Raw genomic sequence first — 22,582 nt, forward strand, 5'->3', positions numbered from 1 at the left:
GCGCCCAGCTCAGATGAAGGGTAAGTGGTCACAGCGGCAGCGGCTTCCACGTGGGCGATGCGACTTGTTAGTATACTAGTGCCTTGCGCTCGGTATGTTTCTGGGCTTATGGGCTGCTGGACAATTCTGGTTGTCTGCTGATGCCCGGTCGCTGGCTGCAACGGTGGTTGTGGCTGTGCTGCACGAGATTCAATCCGGTGCCAGAACGCTGCACAGATTCTGTTGAAGGTATCATTGAATCGTGCCTCCCATACTGGCATCCGTGTGTTCTCCTCCTCGGTTGCCATTTTAGGTTCAGCTTGTTGTGAATGAGTAACCTGGGGGATTGGTGAGTCCTTTATGCTTTGTAGTCGCTGGGCCCCCAGGTGGGACCGGGATAACCCCCTCCGGTCCTGGGGGGGGATCGGGTCGGTTATGGCGCTCTGACAGCGGGTGGCTGGGAGACCGGCCGTGTCTCCTCTCCATGTGGTCCGCCTTTCAGGTAGGCCGCAATGAGTATTTTGGTCGCGGATCGTGGACGGTGCTCCTCAGTCGCTTATGGGTGATCCCCTTCAGTGTGGGGTTCTGATTGTAGCTCTTGAGCCTCGGTTTAGCAGTAGTTGAGCTGCTTTTTTGTGGTTTTCGCTGTGGTTGTTTGAGGAGCTCCGCTCAGACACGTCCGTCGGCCATGTTAGCTAGGCCCCGCCCCCCTTCTTAATATTTTTAATCTCATTGAGATTTCCCATCATGCAAGAATTAGGCTTACTTGTAGTTGACACACTTTTGGAGACTATTTGATCATGCTTTTAACCTAAAGTCCACCTCATAAAGACCCAACAAATAAAAAAGAAATAGGTACAATATCAGCCTAAATCTAATACAAATTCTAAAAGTGTCATTCAGAGTTTATTCCCCAATGACATGTTCAGGCTTTGTATTAAATTTCAGCTATGCATTTACATATACATTTATTTTCTAAAAATGACCAGCCCATTCACAATTTATTCTTAAAAAAACATAAATAAATTTGTTATATAATTTTTTTGTCAACACTTACCTGCGATTTTCATAATTGAGGTGACTTTGTTGGCTGGTTGAGGATATTCCTTAGGATTCGTGTGTTGCAGTGTGTTGCGTTTTATGAATGGCTCGCCCCATGGCAGCTGAGGTTTTTCAACAATAGCATTAAACAGGGCCGTCAAAAAGCAGTAGAAGCATACCACCCCAAACAAAACACTAAAAGCGATGATGTATTTGACAGACAGAATATTCAATGTATTGAGTAAGAGAGCTATTAAGAGAATTTCAAGAGTAAGAGAAATAAAAAGCCATGCTTTATTTAGTACCAGAACAGAGATGGTTACTAGACTATTAACCATCAAGAAACTAATAACTGGCATTGCCATATTAAAATTCCTAATGTCACTTCCAAAAACTTTACATTTGATTAAACCCCAGACTACCCACATGATTCCATGAAATATGAAAGCAAAACTTTCCAAAGTCTTTCCATTTGATGCTGAGAGCAAACCACTTATATGCACCATACATCCAGTAGCTATTAATAATATGAAACTTGCATCCTTTTCTGTTATAATGCAAAAAGCAGCAAGTGTGTTGAACGCATGACCAGTAATATCCGCTTTGTGATTCTTAAAGCAAGATAAATGAGCAAAGTGATTGCCATTTCTTTGCCTTAGTTTAATAAATCTAAAACGAAAAAATATTTTTTCGGTGATCCATTGTCCATAAGAGATCTTCATATCTGTGTTTGAGATGTAAAGTTTCTCACAGGTATTCAGTATAGAAGCGGCAAAGATAACGGTGTGCACTGCATTATTCGGAATTCCACTGGCATTGTAGCTTAACACGGCACAACTAATGGCAAAGAGCAGTGTATAAAGCCCATCAAATAGATTTCGCAAACACATTATACATGCCAATACCAAGAATAGAAATGCAAACACAATCATGAACGGGAAGGGTAAAATGAATTCATTTGATGGTTGGTGTTCGATCAACAGGCAGTATCCTTCGGAAAAGTTCAGAATTGCTGTGAAACTAAAAAAGGAGGCATACAAAACATCCTGTGCCCATAATGATGCAAAAAACACAATTAACTGGTATAGCCCTGATGTCCATAACCAAGGAACATGACCAACGAAGAGTATGTTGGTAATGCCAACAAGTCTTCCAAAATAGACTACAGAAGATGTAATATTAGCTATAATTCCAGTGACAATTAGAGGATTGTTCACTGGGCAGTTTTTGTTAAGTTTTTTTTTTAAGGTAATTGACTTGTTAACAACTGGTGCATTTTTTTGTGCAGGAAGGGGAAAAAAACGTATTGCTACGAGATAAAGGCTTATAGCTGAGACTATCATAAAGTTGCAAGCAGTAGCTGATGCCCCCAAATTCCTGTTTTCGAACAAGCCAACAAGGTGGAAGTTGGCAAGAGACAGTGCAAAAGCCATTAAAGATAAAGGTCCTTGACTTTGAAAGGTTCCTACACCTCCAATAATAAAGAGAGAAACTGAAATCGCAATGAGGCCAGGCAGCATTGCATTTTGAAATGCCTCTTTGTTTTTCACCACGTTATACTCTGTCAAGAGATTGATAATTCCAGAATTGCACCAAAGGCTTGATACTGTCATGCTGAATGTCACAGTCATATATTCTTTGGTAGAGTTTTTCTGGTACCCTAAAGACAAACAGAGACATTATTTTTTTATTGTAGTTTGGGTTAACCATCTTCTGATTCCCTACCTATTGAAGAACAGGTAGCATATACAAAAAGAAAAAACACACCTGACATGTCAAAAGAACAGAACAGGCTATCACTCTTTTTTCACTTTTCTTTCTGGATATGTACTCACTTCTGATAAAAAGCAACATGCCACCACTTGACCACCAAAGCTTGCAGCATTATGTCCCCCCACCCTGGCAAAAGGTAAGAAGAAGGGAGGGGGAGATATTAACATAGATTTTTACATCTCACTCACCTACACATAGCATAGACCCTATGCACCCTTCACACACACAAACAGAATGCCCCCTCACACGCATTGCATCCTTCACACACGCACTGCATCTTTCACACACACACACTGCATCCTTCACACATGCACTGCACATTTCAAACACACACAGAAACCCTCACACGCACAGCAACCCTCGCACACACACATACAGCACCCTTCACACACAGAGTGCCCCCTCACACACATACACTGCGCCTCTCGCACACTGCACCTCACACACAGTGCCCCCTCACACACACTGCACCTCTCACACAGACATACATAGAAAAAAAAGTAGAATAGGAAATAGAAAAAAATGGAGAAAAAAAATAGACAAATTTAAGTACATATTTTTGTACAAAATCCTAATTTCTAAAAAAATAAATAATAGAAATATATATATATATATATATATATATATATATGTTAAGGCGGAGCCTGGAGTTGTGGGAGGGGTTTACCTGCGTATTTATACCCAGACTTACCTCCACTCAGGGCCGACACCGATCCAGACTACTCTGTGACCACTTACGGTTCTGGTCTGCCTCAGCGTCGCTCCCGCCATTGAAGAAGTACCACACAAAACGAATCCTGGGAGACTACCGGCCTCCACCTGCAGCCAAGAACTACGTCCGGGCTCAGGGAGGGTACACTTCCCCGCAGGCGAGCCGGACAGCCAGCCGCAAACAAAACCGCCACAGTCCGCTACCATCACTGTTTTACGGTATCGAGAGTACCCCCGGATCAGCACAGCTCTTCCGGGCAACCTCCCCAGTCCTTGCCACCTTTTAAGTCACAACATCTGGCCCAGCTCCTGCTGTGCCCCTTCCCCCCAGCCACCTAACCCCCTCCAGACACTCAGCAAACTTTCTCTCCACCACTCATAGTCACCGTTGATACGCGTGTCCCACCGAACTCTAACCCTCCCGCAGCTTCCATGTCCCTATACACTGCTTCCCGGGTCCGGTCATTCGTCCTTCAGGTCATGAGTTACCCATGCTGGGCATCATACACATAATTAATCCGGCCATCGAACGGCACTCACACTGGGACTGACCTAAGTTATTTAAATACCGAACACATTCCAGTCGGTCACAGTCACTTCTTTACATTCGGTCCACGATTTGATCACCTTTTAGCCAATTCAGCCACACGCTACGTATTCACATTCCTTGTCCTTGGTATACTGCCCCCTTGTGGCCAGCCAGGCATGACAGCCTTGTTTGTTTTTTTTGTAAATCGCATGATTATGTCCCTTAGTTTGCAAATTGTTTGCTATTTACCTAGTCGTGTTCAGTCAAACTCACACTTACGTTATATCCGCGCAGCAAGTCCCTTAATTAACTTTGTTACCTCATTAACATATTCTGTGGTTTCAAATACGTATATGTTAATCCACTTCCCAATTAGGAGGGTTCCTTTCCTAGGTTCCTTTCCTAACGCACTAATTATCCTCCTATACATACGTTTCGCTTGGTTATTACAACTCTAGTATGTTATTGCTTTCCAATTATGCACAATATGGCCGCTAGGTTCACACTCACGTTCGGCCACCATTTGCATTCCTGGGTTTTGAAGCCTCGGCATTGTTAAATTCTGGTTGCACGTGGGTATGTGTGATATACAGTCCTACATAAACACGGGCATTCTCTCATGCTCACTGGTTAGTACATTAGGTGCTTTTGGAGTCACTCAATGGGTTATTCTGTGATCTCATGACTCCCATAATATCTCACCTAATATTTCATCGTTCCTTATTTATGCTTACACTATCCACACGACACCCAGATGGTAGCCTACTAAGACATACCTCAGCCCCTCCTTCGGGTAGTAAGTTAAATTACCATTCTGCTTATATGGGTACACGAACGCGGCTAGAGCCACACATCTGTACAGCCAACACTGAACCCGCACCCTATCATTATTGCTTCCAATAAGTCACGTATGACCTGTACGAGGTCACCTTGCCATCCAAGTGTTACTATGGGCTTGGCCTTGGACTGTTTACTTAATTCACAACCCTCCCTATGCCTTCATGACTAACTCTTTGTATGGCCATCAGGGCGCTTATCGCTACAACTTACTTTCTTCCCCTCCATTTTGGCACGGTATATGGAAACCTTTCGGCTTCACGGAATTATACACTGCTCTAGCATACCATGTTCAGAATACACCATCCAGTCACACGGCCACACCACCCTGCGGACTACACTCGAGGGCATTACAGAAGGACCAAATCCCCTTGTTAAGTACGTCTATCCATCCCCCTACTAATATGCCACTTCAGCTGTTGCATTGATATACGTTATGGGCAACCATGTCACCTACATTATTTCACGTACCAATTTGTTGCAAGGCAGTCAATTAATGAAGTAGCCTGGTCACCGCTTATAGACGGCCCGCCATTACACCACACAATTCTATTTTGTCTACCCCCACTACTCCCGAGAAACCAGCACATATACCAGGCATCTCAAACTGCCCACCCGCTGTTCCCAGGCCATTTTCCTGCTCCTGCAACCTCGGATGATTAACTGACTTTAGCCACGCACCATGGATACATCTATTGCAGCCCGCTACACACCTGGTCAGCTCGTATGTCAAGTCCAGCCTATGAGAGTTAATACTCTACTATAATACTGCAGTCAACCATTACTCACGGCCTCCCTCCATATGTTTCAAACAGCCTCTGCAGGCTGCCCAATACACCCACATTAAAACTCCTCGAATGGGCAATTACACATGGCATAATCTCTACATTCTGGCACTTAGCCTTCAGTAATACCACCGTGCGCAGCCCTCGTTAGGCTGTCACTACCTACGTTACATACGGCCCTCCGCGGGAAATTCCTTACGACACAATTCCGGCCCCTCACTTGGGCATTTACATAAGATAGCGGCATCATTGGGACCACTCAAGTCCTCATGCGACTCTTTCACTGCAATAACGTGTACAGTCGCAGGAACTTCTTGTATATTTGATATGCTCTCCCAACAGTGAACTCGAGACATTGGTCGAATACATACTTCTGCTCCTTCGGAAATACCCCTATACGAAGCCCCCAATAGGCCGTCACTACCTACGTAGCATACGGCCTGTCATGGGCAATTCTCTATGACACTTTTCCGACCCCTCACCCGGGCTATTACATACAACTGTGGCCTTCTTGGACCAACTCAGTTCCTTTGCACGACCCTGTCTCTCTGCATTCCTAAGTCCAGTCGCAGGCTTAAGGAATCTCTGACATTCATATAAAGAGTTGTTGTTTAAATACATGCTTCAGGTCCTCCAGAAATGCCTCTATACGCAGCCCGCACTTGGCCGTCACTACCCTCGCCATACACAGCCCTCCGCGGGCAATCCTCGACAACTTAGTTCTGGCCCCTCACTCGGACCATTACATACAACTGTCACCTCGCTTGGCCCTCTCAATTCCCCGTACGACTCTCTCTCTTCGCATTTAGGGGTCCAGACATATCCCAATATTAAACCAGAGACGTTGTTCAATTAAATACCTCAGGTCCTTCAGAAATACCTCTATATGCGGCCCTCACCAGCCGCAACTACCTACATTATATACGGTCCTCCACGGGCAACTCACCACAACACAATTCCGACCCCTCACTTGGGCTATCATATATGACCATGGCCTCACCGGGCCTACTCAATTCCACGTGCAACGCTCTCTCCGCATTGTTAGGTCTAGTTGCAGGCACTTATTGTATCTCCGATGCTTGCCTTGACAGTGAAATTGAGACGTTGTGTAACACAACTTCGGGTCCTTCGGAAAAATATCTACACACAATCTCACTAGGCCGTCATTCTGGAAACCGGGAAGTTGCTACGTATACACCTGTCACATTCACAGGGTTCCAAATGAAGGTACATACTGTCTCGCCACGCGTCGGACGTTTGGGGCTAGAGTAGCCCCAAACTTTAGACACATTCATGGAAACACTACGCAGGCTCCTCCAAAATAGGAGAAATACAGCACGATAGCAATATGCTACCCCGATGATTTCCTCTAGGTCGAAGTTCCCAACAGAACCCCTCAAAACATCACCGATACCGTGGCACTATTCACCTCATCAGGAGTCTCCCCTACCCAGCGAGGAAACAATAGGGCCTTCCACCGACCTAACCTTTTAGGTATCCTCCCGGACTCAGCAACCAGGCTAGCCAGGTTAACCGATGATAAAGTACAACGCATCAGCGATGAGTGACAGGGTTCTCACATATGAGTAATTGCTCCCGCAAAGACATGCAATTCCTACTTGGCTCTCTTACCTTTGCATGTCACGCTATCCCACGGGGCTGCTCATTCTTACTGCGACCACCTCACCTCCTATCAGAGGCCCCACATGACTATAACACCGTCTCTCTACAATCACGCATACAGAGCACTGAGGTGGTGTTGGTTTCTTACGTAGCGGCAAGGGGATTTCTATGTTCATCCCCCCCACCAGTCATAGAATCACTGGTTACGTAAATCGACGAAGCAGGCCATTCAGGGTTCACAGCTATATACCAAGATTGGTGGATCCATGACCTATGGCCCCCCGAAACCCCGACACTACAATCCGCCTGCACCACTTTCACAATATTTCGTCATTTAACCTATAGGTTGCAGCCGATCTAACCTGATGTTCTGTACGGAAAGGCAAACCATCACATGCCTTTCCAGTAATGAAGCCGCTTGTGTAGATATAGATAAAGGGTGCTCTCCCTCATGGGCACTCATTAAACTCATATGGGGAATCACCTGGTTAGCAGCATCACATAACGTCTGTTTGGTATGCATACACGTACCTGGCCGGGGAAATATCGCGGCCGATGATCTCATTCCAACTTTTAGCAGCACCACGTGGCAGCTATATACACGAGATAAACCCAGTTAGAGGTCTTATAATATCCGAACCACAAAAGTAGTGTCCGGTGGTAGGGTGGATGCATTTTTTTTTTGGCCTCTTTCTCACAGAGAGACAGAGCTAAACACCCCAATTCACAACATACAACAAACCACTCGCTACTGCAAATTCCAAGGCTCTATATCATTCCAACTTTTAGCAACACCACGTGGCAGCTATATACACAAGATAAACCCAGTTAGAGGTCCAGTAAAATCCGAACCACGAAAGTAGTGTCCGGTGGTAGGGTGGATGCATTTTATTTATTTTTTGGCCTTTTCTCACAGAGAGACCCAATACACACTATACAATTCCACTCGCTACCGCAAATTCATGAACTATGTGATGACCCGGCTACCAGAATAGGCTAGGTCCCTTTTGACCATCACAGGTCATCTCCTTAAGATCGATGCCGCATCTGCCACTTCCATCAGGTAAGTACCAGCACTCATAATCAAGGTATTAGGTAGATGGGAATCTGCAGCTTACAGCAAGTACATTCCATAACCTAAGAGAGAACACGGGAAGCCTTCATAGAATGGGTTAGGTAATTGATATCAGCATTAAAGTGTTAAGATTAAATCTTTTTGCTCTCATTTATTTAAGGCCTACCCGATCTTTGGTTTAGGCACACCACAACCGACTTTCATACATAGCCAACGGCGTTATGTACGGCTTATTGTCCCCGAATACAAATGTTAAGGCGCAGCCTGGAGTTGTGGGAGGGGTTTACCGGCCTATTTATACTCAGACTTACCTCCACTCAGGGCCGATACCAATCCAGACTACCCACCCGCCATACCCCTTAACAAACACTTCCTTGGTGGGCCCTCATTTATTTCAGGCCTACCCGATCGTCAGTTTAGGCACACCACAACCGACTTTCATACATAGCCAACGGCGTTATGTACGGCTTACTGTCCCCAACTACAAATATATATATATATATATATATATATATGTAATTTTAATTAGCTAATTTTAATGAGCAAATGCAATATATATATATATATATATATATATATATATATATACCGTATATACTCGAGTATAAGCCGAGTTTTTCAGCACATTTTTTGTGCTGAAAAACCCCAACTCGGCTTATACTCGAGTCAATAGTCTGTATTATGGCAATTTACATTGCCATAATACAGACTGGGGGCTGTGGGGGCTGCAGAGAACATTTACTTACCTTTCCTGCAGCTCCTGTCAGCTCTCTCCTCCTCTGCGCCGTCCGTTCAGCACCTCGGTCAGCTCCCAGTGTAAATCTCGCGAGAGCCGACTTACAGTGGGAGCTGACAGAAGAGCTGACCGGACGGCGCGGAGGAGGAGAGAGCTGACAGGAGCTGCAGGAGAGGTAAGTTACAGCTCTGACAGCCCCCCTTTCCCCCCCTCTGAACTGCCAATGCCACTGGACCACCAGGGAAGGAGAGCCCCCCTCCCTGCCATGTATCAAGCAGGGAGGGGGGACGAAAAAATATATATTATGATAATAAAATAAAAAAATAATAATTAAAAAAATAACAATCTAACAAAAAAAATTAAATAATAATTCATAAAATAAATAAATAATATAAAAAATGATTAAAATAATAAAATAACAATAATCAAAATGCCCACCCCCAACACATACACACACTGCATCACACACACTCACACTGCATTCATACACACACTGCATCACACACACTGCACCACACACACTCACACTGCATTCATACACACGCTGCACTCATACACACGCTGCACTCATACACACACTGCATTCATACACACACTGCACTCATACACACACACTGCACTCACACACACACACTGCACTCACACACACTGCATTCACACACACACACTGCACATACACACACACTGCACTTATACACACGCACTGCACGCATACACACACACACACGCACTGCACTCATACACACACGCACTGCACTAATACACACACGCACTGCGCTAATACACACACGCACTGCGCTAATACACACACGCACTGCACTCATACACATACGCACTGCACTCACACGCACACACTGCACTCATACGCACACACTGCACTCATACGCACACACTGCATTCATACGCACACACTGCATTCATTATATACACACACTGTAAATAAATATTCTATTAATATACGGTAATTTGTTTAGGATCTAATTTTATTTAGAAATTTACCAGTAGCTGCTGCATTTCCCACCCTAGTCTTATACTCGAGTCAATAAGTTTTCCCAGTTTTTTGGGGTAAAATTAGGGGCCTCGGCTTATATTCGGGTCGGCTTATACTCGAGTATATACGGTATATATATATATATATATATATATATATATATATATATATATATATATATGTATATTGCATTTGCTCATTAAAATTAGTTACTGTGGCACTGGTGGGCAATAAGGAGATTTTACCATCAACAAAGATACAAAAGTGGGCGGTAGGTATTAAAAGTTGACTACCCCTGACTTAAGGTCACTATAAGTTAATAGCGTAATCCAGACATGGGCCCCATGCTCAATGTGTCTAGAGGGACATCAGCTACACCTCACTGGTGACAGCCAAAAAAAGGCTTAATGATTATCCAGTGTTGCTGTATCTCTCTTACAGATGGATCTTGCCAGAATTTAGGATCTGGACTGCTCTTATAGACAGGATCAGATTAATATGCAAATAGTCTAGGTCAAGCATGTCAAACTTGCGGCCCACAATGACTATCTTTGCGGCCCACCTGCCCAGGGTCCGCATTGTGCTGTGGCTGTGACCAGCCACAAGACAGGAAAGATCTCTCCTGTCTGTTTCCTGTCTGCCATACCACGGCCGATCACGTGCTCCGACGGGCGGAAGAGCGTTAAGCGGGAACTAATCAAAGAGCAAGCAATCTGAGAGTTCTCATATTTTATCTTTTAGAAAACACATCATATTCCACCAGTTTTAAATATGTGAAATATTTCTATAAATAAGTTAACCAAAGCAAGTACTGCTATAACTGCTAGTGTTTAAAAGACCGCTATAGTGCCAGGAAAACAAACTTGTAGTCCTTAGGTCCCCTCCACCCTCATGGCCCCCCATTGTTTAAAACCCCTTCAGCCACTTACCTGTCTCCAGTGCCGGGCTCCCTCGGCGCTGGGGAACTCTCCTCCTCCTGCCGACGTCAGCACCGAATGCGCATGCACTGCAAGAGCCGTGCGCGCATTCAAACTGCCCATAGGAAAGCATTACTCAATGCTTTCCTATGGACGTCAGTGTCTTCTCACTGTTATTTTCAGTGAGAATCGCAGAAGCGGCCTCTAGTGGCCAAAATCTGTTGGTGTTGTATATCAGTGAGACAGCCACTAGAGGATGGATTAACCCTGCAGTGTAAACATAGCAGTTTCTCTGAAACTACTATGTTTTCAGCCGCAGGGTTAAAACTAGAGGGACCTGACACCCAGACCACTTCATTGAGCTGAAGATGTCTGGGTGCCTATAGTGGTCTTTTAATTGTTTTCTTTATATTTTACACATGTACATGTTAAATATATAGTGCAGCAACAAAAAAAATGTATTTTCATTAATAAAAAAAAATATATACTTCTTTAAGTTATCTATGTAGCTGCACATGCACATTTATTTGTGCAGCACTCTATCTAGTCTTATATATATATATATAGAGAGACCCATTAAAAGATAAAAAGCGAGTTTCCAAAAGTTTACATCTCTGTTTATCAGACAGACCTATTTGTTTTGCATGCAGTCCTTGACAACACATCATTATTGGTGTCTACTCCTTTAGGGTTGTAGACTTGGCAGGAAATATATGTTAAGAGGTAATGCATAAAATAAGGTTTACCTGCATAAGCCAAGATAGCAGATAAAATAATTAATATAGTCCCCAGGGCTGATCTTGAAATGATTTCATTTGCTGAGCTGTAATAATTTGCTGCTAATAGTAGCGTGCCTGTAATAGAAAGAATGTACAAATGAAATGATTAAAATACAATTAGCATGAATAATTAGGTTAGTAAAGACTCTATAGATTACAGTATATGTAAATACCTTTGGAGGTAAGGGAGCTCTGGCCATTTCCATGTGTATATATTATAGACAAGTCATGGTTTTAAAATATTTTCGATACAATTCGACGTGTGATGTAATCTGTGTATTATTACCCTTATGTATGATTTCACTGCAACCGTATGGTGCCAGGGTATGCAACTTTCGGCACTCCAGCTGTTGTGGACTACATCTCCCATAATGCTCTAACAGCCATAATACTGGCAAAGCATCAGGGAGAGATGTAGTTCACAAAATCTGGAGCGCCAAGGGTTGCCTATCCCTGGTATAATGTTTTGTCCCTAATCACAAGACACTCCAGAATGGAACATACTCTCACTAATTCATGAAAGATCAGGACATGCAAAGCTCTTTGATAGCTGTTCCTCTGTTTAAATGTAGCCCTCTTACAGGCTGAGTGAAAGGGGCACGCTATATACGCTATATTATTATATATATTATGGTGCCAGCCCCAAATTTTTTGTTGGGCTATTTTTGAGTAGTTAAAACCAAAGAAAAACATGTTACTTGCGCTCTATCCTTTATCCCTATGTATTTTTAAAACAAATGGAGGTCTTTTAGTTACCTCCAATGGCCATGAGAGGATTGAGCCCACCTGCATAGGGATAAAGGATAGAGCGCAAGTAACATGTTTTTCTTTGGTTTTTACTATGTATTGGGGCTGATGTGTACTGTAGTCATTGCAGCCGCCCAGTAGTGATGGGAGTTGAGCGCAGGACTTTTCTTTCTGCATTTGTATTTTTGAGTAGTTCAATACAAACCAAATGCCCTGCACAACTTTAGGTTTCCATTAAAATTCATGCCTAAAACAAATCTTATGTCTTCTAAACCACAAGCTACTGTCAATCTTATTCCTAATTTCTTTACTCAGGATGACTGGGCAGGGTGGGTACCTTCTTTGCCACAAACCTGATTTTATCCTGTACGATAGAGACCAATGAGTTGTTCCCATATAAAAATGGTTAAATTCTTCTTCAAAATATATTGTATATATTTAAATTGTCTACTGAAAGGGGTAGAAAAATAAACCACCTAATTATTATTGTTCCTACGATTAAAGTGACGATAGCATTGGAGTAATTCACTTCTGTTTTTGCTCCAAGCTATAGTAGATGCCCTCTCAATAGTCTAGAGGGGATACTTTAAATATTAAAGGATATTAATATAAAATATATTAACCTTTTTTACTGTAGACTGCTGGTAATTGCTGAAACGCAAGCTCTGTAAGCTGCTTGACGCAAGGTTTATTTTCACCCAAATGTGTGGGGAATAAAAGAATAAAACTATTGTTTTTTTTAAACTATTTATTTAGTCTCAACATTGCTGCTGTTTTTTTTTTATACCCTACAGTTTTGCCATGTATGTTCCTCCATCCATTCTTCCTTTAATTCTCACAAGCCTTTAGCTAGAAATAAAAATGTTAAAAGGCTAAAAGCTGTTTGACGAGGTGGACTGGACCTATGTGGGTGCCATTCTTTTGAAAATTGGGTTTTGGTGATCTATTTGTAGATCGCTTCTCTGAATACCTGTCCAAATGCTAGTTTTATGGTAAATGGATCCCTGTTGAACACCCTACAAATCCGTAATAGCGCCAGACAGCACTGCTGACTGTCCCCTCTACTTATTGCTCTTACTTTGGAGCCCTTCTTGGAAGCAATCAGGCAGAATGCAAATGTCTGTAGGTATAGACATGAGGGCTCAAGGCATAAGGAAGCTGCATATTCAGATAATATGTTTTTTTTTATTGAAAATCCACTGATCTCTCACACCAAACCTCATGTCTGATTTCCATGATTAGGCCTTTCTCTCAAACTTCAAGACATGCTGCTCCAGCTGGCAGTGCTGCTGAGGAGTCGGTAGCGCCTCATTGCCAGAGGCCAGATATCCCACCCTTCACCGCAAATCCTGGCATCAATTTGGATGTTGCAGGATTTAGCCCCCAACAGTTTATGGAGGTGTTTCTGGGCGATGATGTGTTGGGGAACATTGTCGACAGAACTAATTTATATGCCCATCAGTTCCATGCTTCTAAGCCTGAGTCTTTTTTGGCAAAGCGGCAATGGGCCCCCATCGATGTGCCAGAATTTAAAATAATTCATGCACTTCATCGACAACAGCCTGTGTCCCCCTAAGGAGCATCCCCAGTTTGACAGGCTGTATAAAATCCACCCCCTGATTACCCACTTCGCTGCCAGGTTTGCAGAGGCTTATACACCTGTAAGGAATAAATTTGTGGATGAATCCCTGATTAAGTATAGGGGAAGGTTGGGATTCAAGAAGTATATTCCTTCCAAGTGCTCCAGGTATGGTGTAAAGGTGTATAAGCTCTATGAGAGCGAGGCTGGATATACTCAGGTCTTCTGTGTGTACGAGGGAAAGGATAGCCACCTTGACCCTCCAGGTTGCCCAGAACATATGGGAACCAGTGAAAGGATTGTCTAGGACCTGATATTCCCCCTGATGAACAAATGGTACCACTTGTATACAGATAATTTTTATACAAGTGTCCCTTTGTTCAAGCTACTGTATTGAGATACTACAGTAGCTTGCGGTACAATTAGAAAGAACTGTGCAGGTTTCCCAGGACAACTTGCATGTACCAGGCTACGAAGAGGGGGGGGACCTCAGCTCTGAGCCAAGAGGAGCTTTTGGCAGTTAAGTACGGAGACAAGAAGGATGTGTACCTTCTTACCACCATCCACACTGAGAGAACTGTGGAGGTCTCTGTACGTGGCAGAGCTGAGAGCACAAGGAAGCCAGAGTGCAGAGACAGCCTACAGATCAGGGAAGTGAGGCATAGGGGGGCAGCCTATAGATCAGGGAACTGAGGCATGGGGGGCAACCTATAGATCAGGGAAGTGAGGCATGGGGGGCAGCCTATAGATCAGGGAAGTGAGGCATGGGGGCAGCCTATAGATCAGGGAAGTGAGGCATGGGGGGGCAGCCTATAGATCAGGGAAGTGAGGCATGGGGGGCTGCCTATAGATCAGGAGAGTGAGGCATGGGGGGCTGCCTATAGATCAGGGAAGTGGGGCATGGGGGGTGCCTATAGATCAGGGAAGTGAGGCATGGGGGGCTGCCTATAGATCAGGGAATTGAGGCATGGGGGGCAGCAGCCTAAAGATCAGGGAAGTGAGGCATGGGGGGGAGGTGAGGCAACCCCCAGCAGCCTATAGATCAGGGAAGTGAGGCATGGGGGGGGCAGCAGCCTATAGATCAGGGAAGTAAGGCATAGGGGGCAGCAGCCTATAGATCAGGGAAGTGAGGCATAGGGAGGGCAGTAGCCTATAGATCAGGGAAGTGAGGCATGGGGGGGCAGCAGCCTATAGATCAGGGTGTAAAAAAGGGGGTATGATAGGTGCTCACTCCAATACACAATAAAGATAGGCTGCGGTACCTAATGCAAGGATTCCCAACCTTGTAACAAAAGAATACAAAAAAGAAGGAAAGGAACCGCGCCCCAGATAGTGATTAATATATAAAATATACGTACATAGAAATTATGGACAATTCTTGTTTATCCTCAGACATAAAAACAAAGAAAATACATCATAGTGTAGTATATTGAAATAAGGAAAAAAATGTGGAGTGAATTGTAGTAGTTTGCACTCACATTAAAAATTATTAAATGGGAGAAAGATTTTAAACTGATTACCTGCGACGTTCAGTCACTATACACTATTATTCAACATCAACAAGGATGTAAAGCTGTAAGAAAAATTTTAGAAAAATAAAATAAAATGCCTCAGGATCAAATAGAGTTTTTAATCGAAGGTATAAACTTAATTTTAAATAATAATTATTTTTGGTTCAAAGACGTTTTTTACTTGCAGAAGAGAGGTACAGCCATGGGCACCAGGTTTGCACCCAGCTATGCCAATCTCTATATGGCTGAATGGGAGGATAGAAGAAGCACAAAGTTTTATTTCTTTTTTAAATACCAACCAAGAAGGAATCTTTTTAACTTCAGAAATAAGTGATACTCAAATCACTTATTTGGATCTTAATATTCATATTAAAGATAATAAAATCAATACTAAAACACATTTTAAAGACGTACATGTAAACAATTATATAGACACCAATAGTTGTCATAATAAAGTCTGGCTAGACAGTATACCAAAAAGCCAAATGCTAAGACTTAGAAGAAATTGCTCAGAAACAACCATTTTTAAACAACAAGCAGAAATAATGAAAAATTGTTTATTACAAAAAGGATATGATAACAAAATCATCCAATCCACACTAGAACAAGCATTAACTACTAACCAAAAAGATTTATTATCTAAAAAAAGAGTTCAAAAACAAAACATATCGCTTCCAATAGTACTAAACTACAATAATAAAAATAGAGAACTTAGAAAAATTATAAATAAACATTGGCACTTACTAAAAGAGGATAATATCCTCAAAGATCTAATTCCAGCAAAACCAAAAATAGTATTTAGGGGAGCACCTAACTTAAAGTTGCACCTCACAAAAAATTACACTAAGACAGAAAACAAAGCAAGAGATAATTTTTTAAACAATATCAAAGTTTTTATAAATGCAATACATGCGCAGCATGCAAAAAGACAAAACAAGCATCCAGATTAATAACTACTTTCAAATCAAAGAATACTGGTAAAACATATAATATCAAAGAGACTATCACACGCAACAGCAAAAATGTGATATATTTATTGGAGTGCCCGTGTGGCCTCCAATATATTGGACGAACTATTAGGCCCCTAAAAGTAAGGGTGGCGGAACACTGCAGAAATATTGAAAATGGGTATAAGAATCATTCTGTTTCTTCCCACTTCTGCACCCATAATAATAGTTCTAAAGATCTCACTTTTATGGGGATCACCACCGTCAAAAATCACTGGAGAGGAGGTGATCACATTAAAAAAATAGGACAGACAGAGATGGAATGGGTTTATCATTTAGATACTCTATACCCAAATGGTTTAAATATTGAATTTGATTTGTTTAATTTTCTAAGAAAAAATCAATGAGAAACATTAATCACAATTTTCCATAATTTACTCTACTTTAATCTATTCCATTATTCTCACTCCATCTCTTATTTTATTTTATTTTACCAAGTCCTGTTTTAGTATAATTTTATTATCCATGTCCTTTTTTGCACAATTATCTTAATATATTTGTATTTTTTAAGCATTTTCTTTGCACATATTTTTAAGATATGTTAAGATACACAATTATATGTTTTATTATACATTTATATACCTTTTAGTGGTTTTTATACTATTTTGACTTATTAAGGTTTTATATGCTTAAATATTACACCATTATGCATAGACCAATGTTAATTTGTTATTTTTATGTCCTTTTATGTCTTTTTTCATAATTTTGCCATTAACCAATATGGCTGAAATGATACTGCCATTTGAGCCCCATCCCTGCTAAGAAGACTCAATGGTATTATCCCATATGGACTTAAAAGAAGAAAAAGAGAAGCAAAGATCGTATAATTATTATATTCTTTTTATTGACTTTGAATGATGGACAATAATGATATGGACTATTAGAGTCTTATTCTCTAGTCTGCATAATTATGTCTGTTGCAATACTGCCGTGCGGTTCTTTCCGAAATGGAACGCACACATCCCAATATGGCCGCTGATGCGTTCCAAAACTCTTATCTATTGTGCTCATAAGACGTCGCGTCATTTCCGGTATGACGCAGACGTTCCGTATACGGCCACGGATGCGTTCCACACTGGAACGCATAATACTATTCCATGTGATCACGCCGCGTCATTTCCGGTATGACGTGGGCGTCTCACGTAGCGAACACACCAGGAAGTTATTGTTTTATTATACTACCTATAAAAAGGAAACTCATGGAGACCCTCTCTTACACTTCTGAAGAAGCCTGACGGGCGAAACGCGTTAAGTGGGACTCTCTTACTTTATATATAGCCAATTTATTTTTTATATGTGTTATTAAATATTATATTTTAAAGCTATATATATCCATTTGATATTTTACTTCCTGGTTACCATATCCTTTGGTGGGGATTGTACCACCCAAGCTGATTACACTAGAGCAAGTTTCTGCTTTAGGAAATGTGAGTACTATACCCTCCATTTATATTTCTACACATTTTATCAGTATATACTATACCATTGGAGCTCTTTTTTATTTCTCTTACAAATACTACTACTATTGAAAATTTGGAAGTAACTGCTGAGACACAGATCCTTAGACGGGGATTATTCCGTCCAAGCTATATTACGGTAGAGCTCCTGGAAAGCTCTACTAAATGTGAGTGCAAACTACTACAATTCACTCCACATTTTTTTCCTTATTTCAATATACTACACTATGATGTATTTTCTTTGTTTTTATGTCTGAGGATAAACAAGAATTGTCCATAATTTCTATGTACGTATATTTTATATATTAATCACTATCTGGGGCGCGGTTCCTTTCCTTCTTTTTTATAGATCAGGGAAGTGAGGCATAGGGGGGCAGCAGCCTATAGATCATGGAAGTGAGGCATAAGGGGGGGCAGCAGCCTATAGATCAGGGAAGTGAGGCATGGTGGCAGCAGCCTATAGATCAGGGAAGTGAGGGATGGGGGGCAGCCTATAGATCAGAGAAGTGAGAGATGGGGGGCAGCCTATAGATCAGAGAAGTGAGAGATGGGGGATCCACCCACATATCAGGTAAGTTAGAGATGGGGGGATCCACCTACATATCAGGTAAGTGAAGGATGGGAGGGAGACAGCCTATAGATCAGGTTAGTGAGGGATGGGGGAGGCAGCCTATAGATCGGGTAAGTAAGGGATAGGGGAGACAGCCTACAGGAAGGGTCAGCAAGAAGCAGAAAGGTAAAGTAAGAGAAGGAGAAGAAAAGGGAAGGAATAGAAATGAGCAGGAAGGGACATCAAGGAGCAGAAAGGGGCAGCAAGAAGCTGAAAGGGACAGCAAGGAGCACAACAGGTAAAGTAGGAGAAGGAGCACAAAGGAACAGAAATGAGCAAGAATGGTCTGCAAGGAGCATGAAGGGTCAGCAAGGAGCAGGAAGGGGCAGCAAGAAGCAGGAAGGGTCAGCAAGGAGCTAAAAGGTAAAGCAGTAAAAGGTAAAGTAGAAGGAGCTGAAAGGGCAGCAAGGAGCAGGAAGGGACAGAAGGAGCACAAAGGCGAAGATGGAGAAGGAACAGAAATGAGCAGGAAGGGACATCAAGGAACAGAAAGGGTCAGCAATGAGCTGGAAGGGGCAGATGGAGCACAAACATAAAGTAGGAGAAGGAGCAGAAATTAGCAGGAAGGGGCAGCAAGGAGCAGGAAGGGTCTGCAAGGAGAAGGAAGGGTCTGCAAAGAGCAGAAACGGACAGAAGGAGCACAAAGGTAAAGTAAGAGAAGGAGCAGAAAGGGTCTGCAAGGAGCAGAAAGGGATCAGAAAGAGAAAGGAGCAGAAGGGGGAGCAAAATAAGCAGAGAGGTAAAGGAGCAGAAGAAGCCAAGGAGGAGAGGAGACAATGTCAGAAGAAAAAGAAAACTGTGTCAAATGAAGGAGAAGAAAAGGAGATTGGAGTAGGAAGTGAACCCTCCACTTTATTTTGGACACCAGATCGTAAGGCTTTGGTACCTGGGCCTGTCAGGGAAACATTTCATCTCCCAAGATTAAAAAAAATATATCAGTGTTAATGTGTTCACTTTTATTTACTGAGTGTCAGAAAGCACAGAGTGCCGCTGGGTAGGGGTGTCACTGATTGGCCAGAGCGGTCAGCTGGCACTCTAAGCCAATCAGTAAAAAATGTTTATGAACCGGGAACTAGCGATTGGCTTAGAGCGTCAACTGACCACTCTAGCCAATCTGTAGCACCCATGCTTGACGTCAATCTGCACTTCCTGACACTCCGTTTCAGAAGCCGAATACTACTGAGCGATCTGGAGCTGGAGGAAGCCTTTGTGTTTTAACCCCTTAAGGACCAAACTTCTGGAATGAAAGGGAATCATGACATGTCACACATGTCATGTGTCCTTAAGGGGTTAAACCATTTGAGAGTGGTTTAACCCCTTAAAGGAAAGCATTTTCATTTAGATGAAGTTGTTATGGTGACCAGAATGTTCCTTTAATTTGCTTAAAGGAACACTATAGTGTCAGGAATACAAACATGTATTCCTGACACCATAGTTGTGAAAACACTATTCACCCCGGCTTTATGTGATAATGACTATGCCCCATCCCTTTCGTGACACTGTCAAAAAGGGACTAAGCATGGATGTCATTAAAATTATGCCCCCCTAGAAATATTCCTGCAGACGCCCATGTCTGGTAGATGAACTGCTGCAGCCCTACCTAATTAGGGCTGCAGCAGCAAGGGCCAGGTACAAAAAGGTTGCAATTTACTTAATGCAGATTGCAACCCGCAATGCTTTTTTGTTGTTGAAAAAAGCAAACCCCGGAATAAAACTGACTCTTTTACAGTTTCAGCTCCAGATCATTTAGTGGATTTTGTACCAAGATGCACCTGCTCCCCGGCGGTGATGGGAGAGAGCAGAGTTGGGGCTACTCACTATATTTTTAAGATCCCCCTAGTGCGGCAAAGCAGAAGCCTCAAAAAAGATGCAGAATCTGTTTCAAGAGGGGGCAGAGAAAGGACACCATCTTTTACTGTCCTGATTGCCCTGGAGAGCCTGGACTCTGCATTGGGGACTGCTTCAAGCAATATCATACACTGGTCCGTTTTTAATTCTTTTTTTACATTTGACGTTCAGTTTTTTTTTTGGTTAAGTTTACTATCCTTGAGGTTTTTATTCTTATTTTTTACTTTTACTGCGCCAGACTATTTTTATGATCAAGTTCAACCTATGCATGGGGGGCATGGGTGACTCAGGAGGCCTTGCAGAAAACAACCTGGAGTGTTTTCTTGCAATAAATGACAGCAGGCTCTCCTAAATCACAGTCAAAAAGCAATGTGGGTGTAAAAATGAAAACTGAAGAATTACCACCACACAGTTTCTCCAATTTTCGGGCTAAAATGGTTGCATCACAGCACTCCATATAGAATACCTCAGGGTGTCTATGTTTCAAATATATACACTTTCATGGCAATAAATAAAACTGGGGTACGTGATAGGCCCCAAACTAAAGATAGGCCTCTCAATTTAAACTGAACCTTCCCAAACTCCTGGCAAACCTATGCATGGGGGGCATGGATGTACTCAGGAGGCCTTGCATAAAACAACCTGGAGTGTTTTATTGCAATAACCAACAACAAGCTTCCCTAAATCACACACAAATGTGTGTGTAACAATTAAAATCGAAAGATTACCACCACACATTTTCTCCAATTTTTTTTTTTTTTTGCTAAAACAGCTGAATCAAAGGCATCAAAACACTCCATATACAACACCTTGGGGTGTCAACTTTTCAAATATGTGCACGTTCATGGCAAGAAAATAAATTGGGATATGTAAAAAGTCCCCTAAAAAGAAGATAGGCAAAGAAGATAAGTCAAATTTGGAAAACACATGTCAGAAGTGTGGCATTGCACCCCCCCAAACAACCCAACAAACCTATGCATAGGTGGTCTCACTGTACTCATGAGATGGGGCTGAACACATATTGGGGTGTTCTTTGGCAGTAATACATAACAGGAGCTGAGAATCCATGCCTAAAGTACAATATGTGTGAAAAATAACACAAAAAAAAAAATGACTCCCCAAAAGTTTGACAAAGACTGGTGGTAGAATTAGTGCATGAAAGGTGTTAAAATACCACCATCTGAAAAAGAGTGTCTACTTTTAAAATATATATATATTTTGATGGGGGTAATTACATTGGTTGGCTTAAAAAATGTCCCAAATAGGAAATGGGTGCAGGATGACCAGCTGTGAAAATTTTAAGTTGGAAAACTGGAATGTGCACCCTCCAAATAAGGTATTTTAGCCCCCAGAGAACCCGACACACATGGGTAGTATTACTGTACTTAGGAGATGTTGCTGAACACATATTGGGGTGTTCTATGGCAGTAATACATAGCAGGAGCTGAGAATCCATGCCTAAAGTACAATGTGTGTGAAAAATAAGACAAAAAAATGACTGCCCAAAAGTTTGACAAAGACTGGTGGTAGAATTAGTGCATGGAAAGTGTTAAAATACCACCATGTGAAATACCCTAGGGCAGGCTTCCCCAAACACCAGCCCTCCAGGTTTTGCTGAACTACAACTATGATTATATGACATAAAATAGGCTTAGATTCATTGGAGTTGTAGTTCAACAACATCTAGAGGGCCAGAGTTTGGGGAAGCCTGCCCTAGGGTGTCTACTTTTAAAAAATATATGGTTTTATGGCGGTAAATTACATTGGCCGGCTTAAAAAATGTCCCAAATAGGATATGGGTGCATGATGAACAGCTGTGAAAATTCAAAGTCGGAAAACTGGAATGCGCACCCACCTTATAAGGTATTTTAGCCTCCAGAGAACCCGACACAGCCATACATTGGCGATATCACTATACTCAGGAGATGTTGCTGAACACATATTGGGGTGTTCTTTGGCAGTAACCCTTAAAGTTCTCAGTACGTGAATTATTAAATTGCTATGTGTGTCAAGAAATCACCTTTTTTTTAAATTTGGCATAGATTGG

At 42.2% G+C, this 22,582-nt stretch overlaps 1 protein-coding gene across 2 annotated transcripts in view; it reads right to left on the bottom strand.

The window, feature by feature from the left end:
- The window catches only part of LOC134572196 (uncharacterized), a 107,667-nt gene that overhangs the window by 34,537 nt on the left and 50,548 nt on the right, over positions 1-22,582 (bottom strand). The window contains exons 2-3 of one of the 2 annotated variants that reach the window (XM_063431004.1): positions 11,744-11,851; positions 1,037-2,680 (exon numbers count right to left, since the gene is read on the bottom strand). In XM_063431004.1, coding sequence (XP_063287074.1) covers positions 1,037-2,680; positions 11,744-11,851 — 1,752 coding nt within the window. The remainder of the gene's footprint in view (positions 1-1,036; positions 2,681-11,743; positions 11,852-22,582) is intronic. The other variant, XM_063431005.1, reaches the window with a different exon arrangement.

This window comes from Pelobates fuscus, chromosome 9 (genome assembly GCF_036172605.1).
Source record: "Pelobates fuscus isolate aPelFus1 chromosome 9, aPelFus1.pri, whole genome shotgun sequence".
Taxonomy (NCBI): domain Eukaryota; kingdom Metazoa; phylum Chordata; class Amphibia; order Anura; family Pelobatidae; genus Pelobates; species Pelobates fuscus.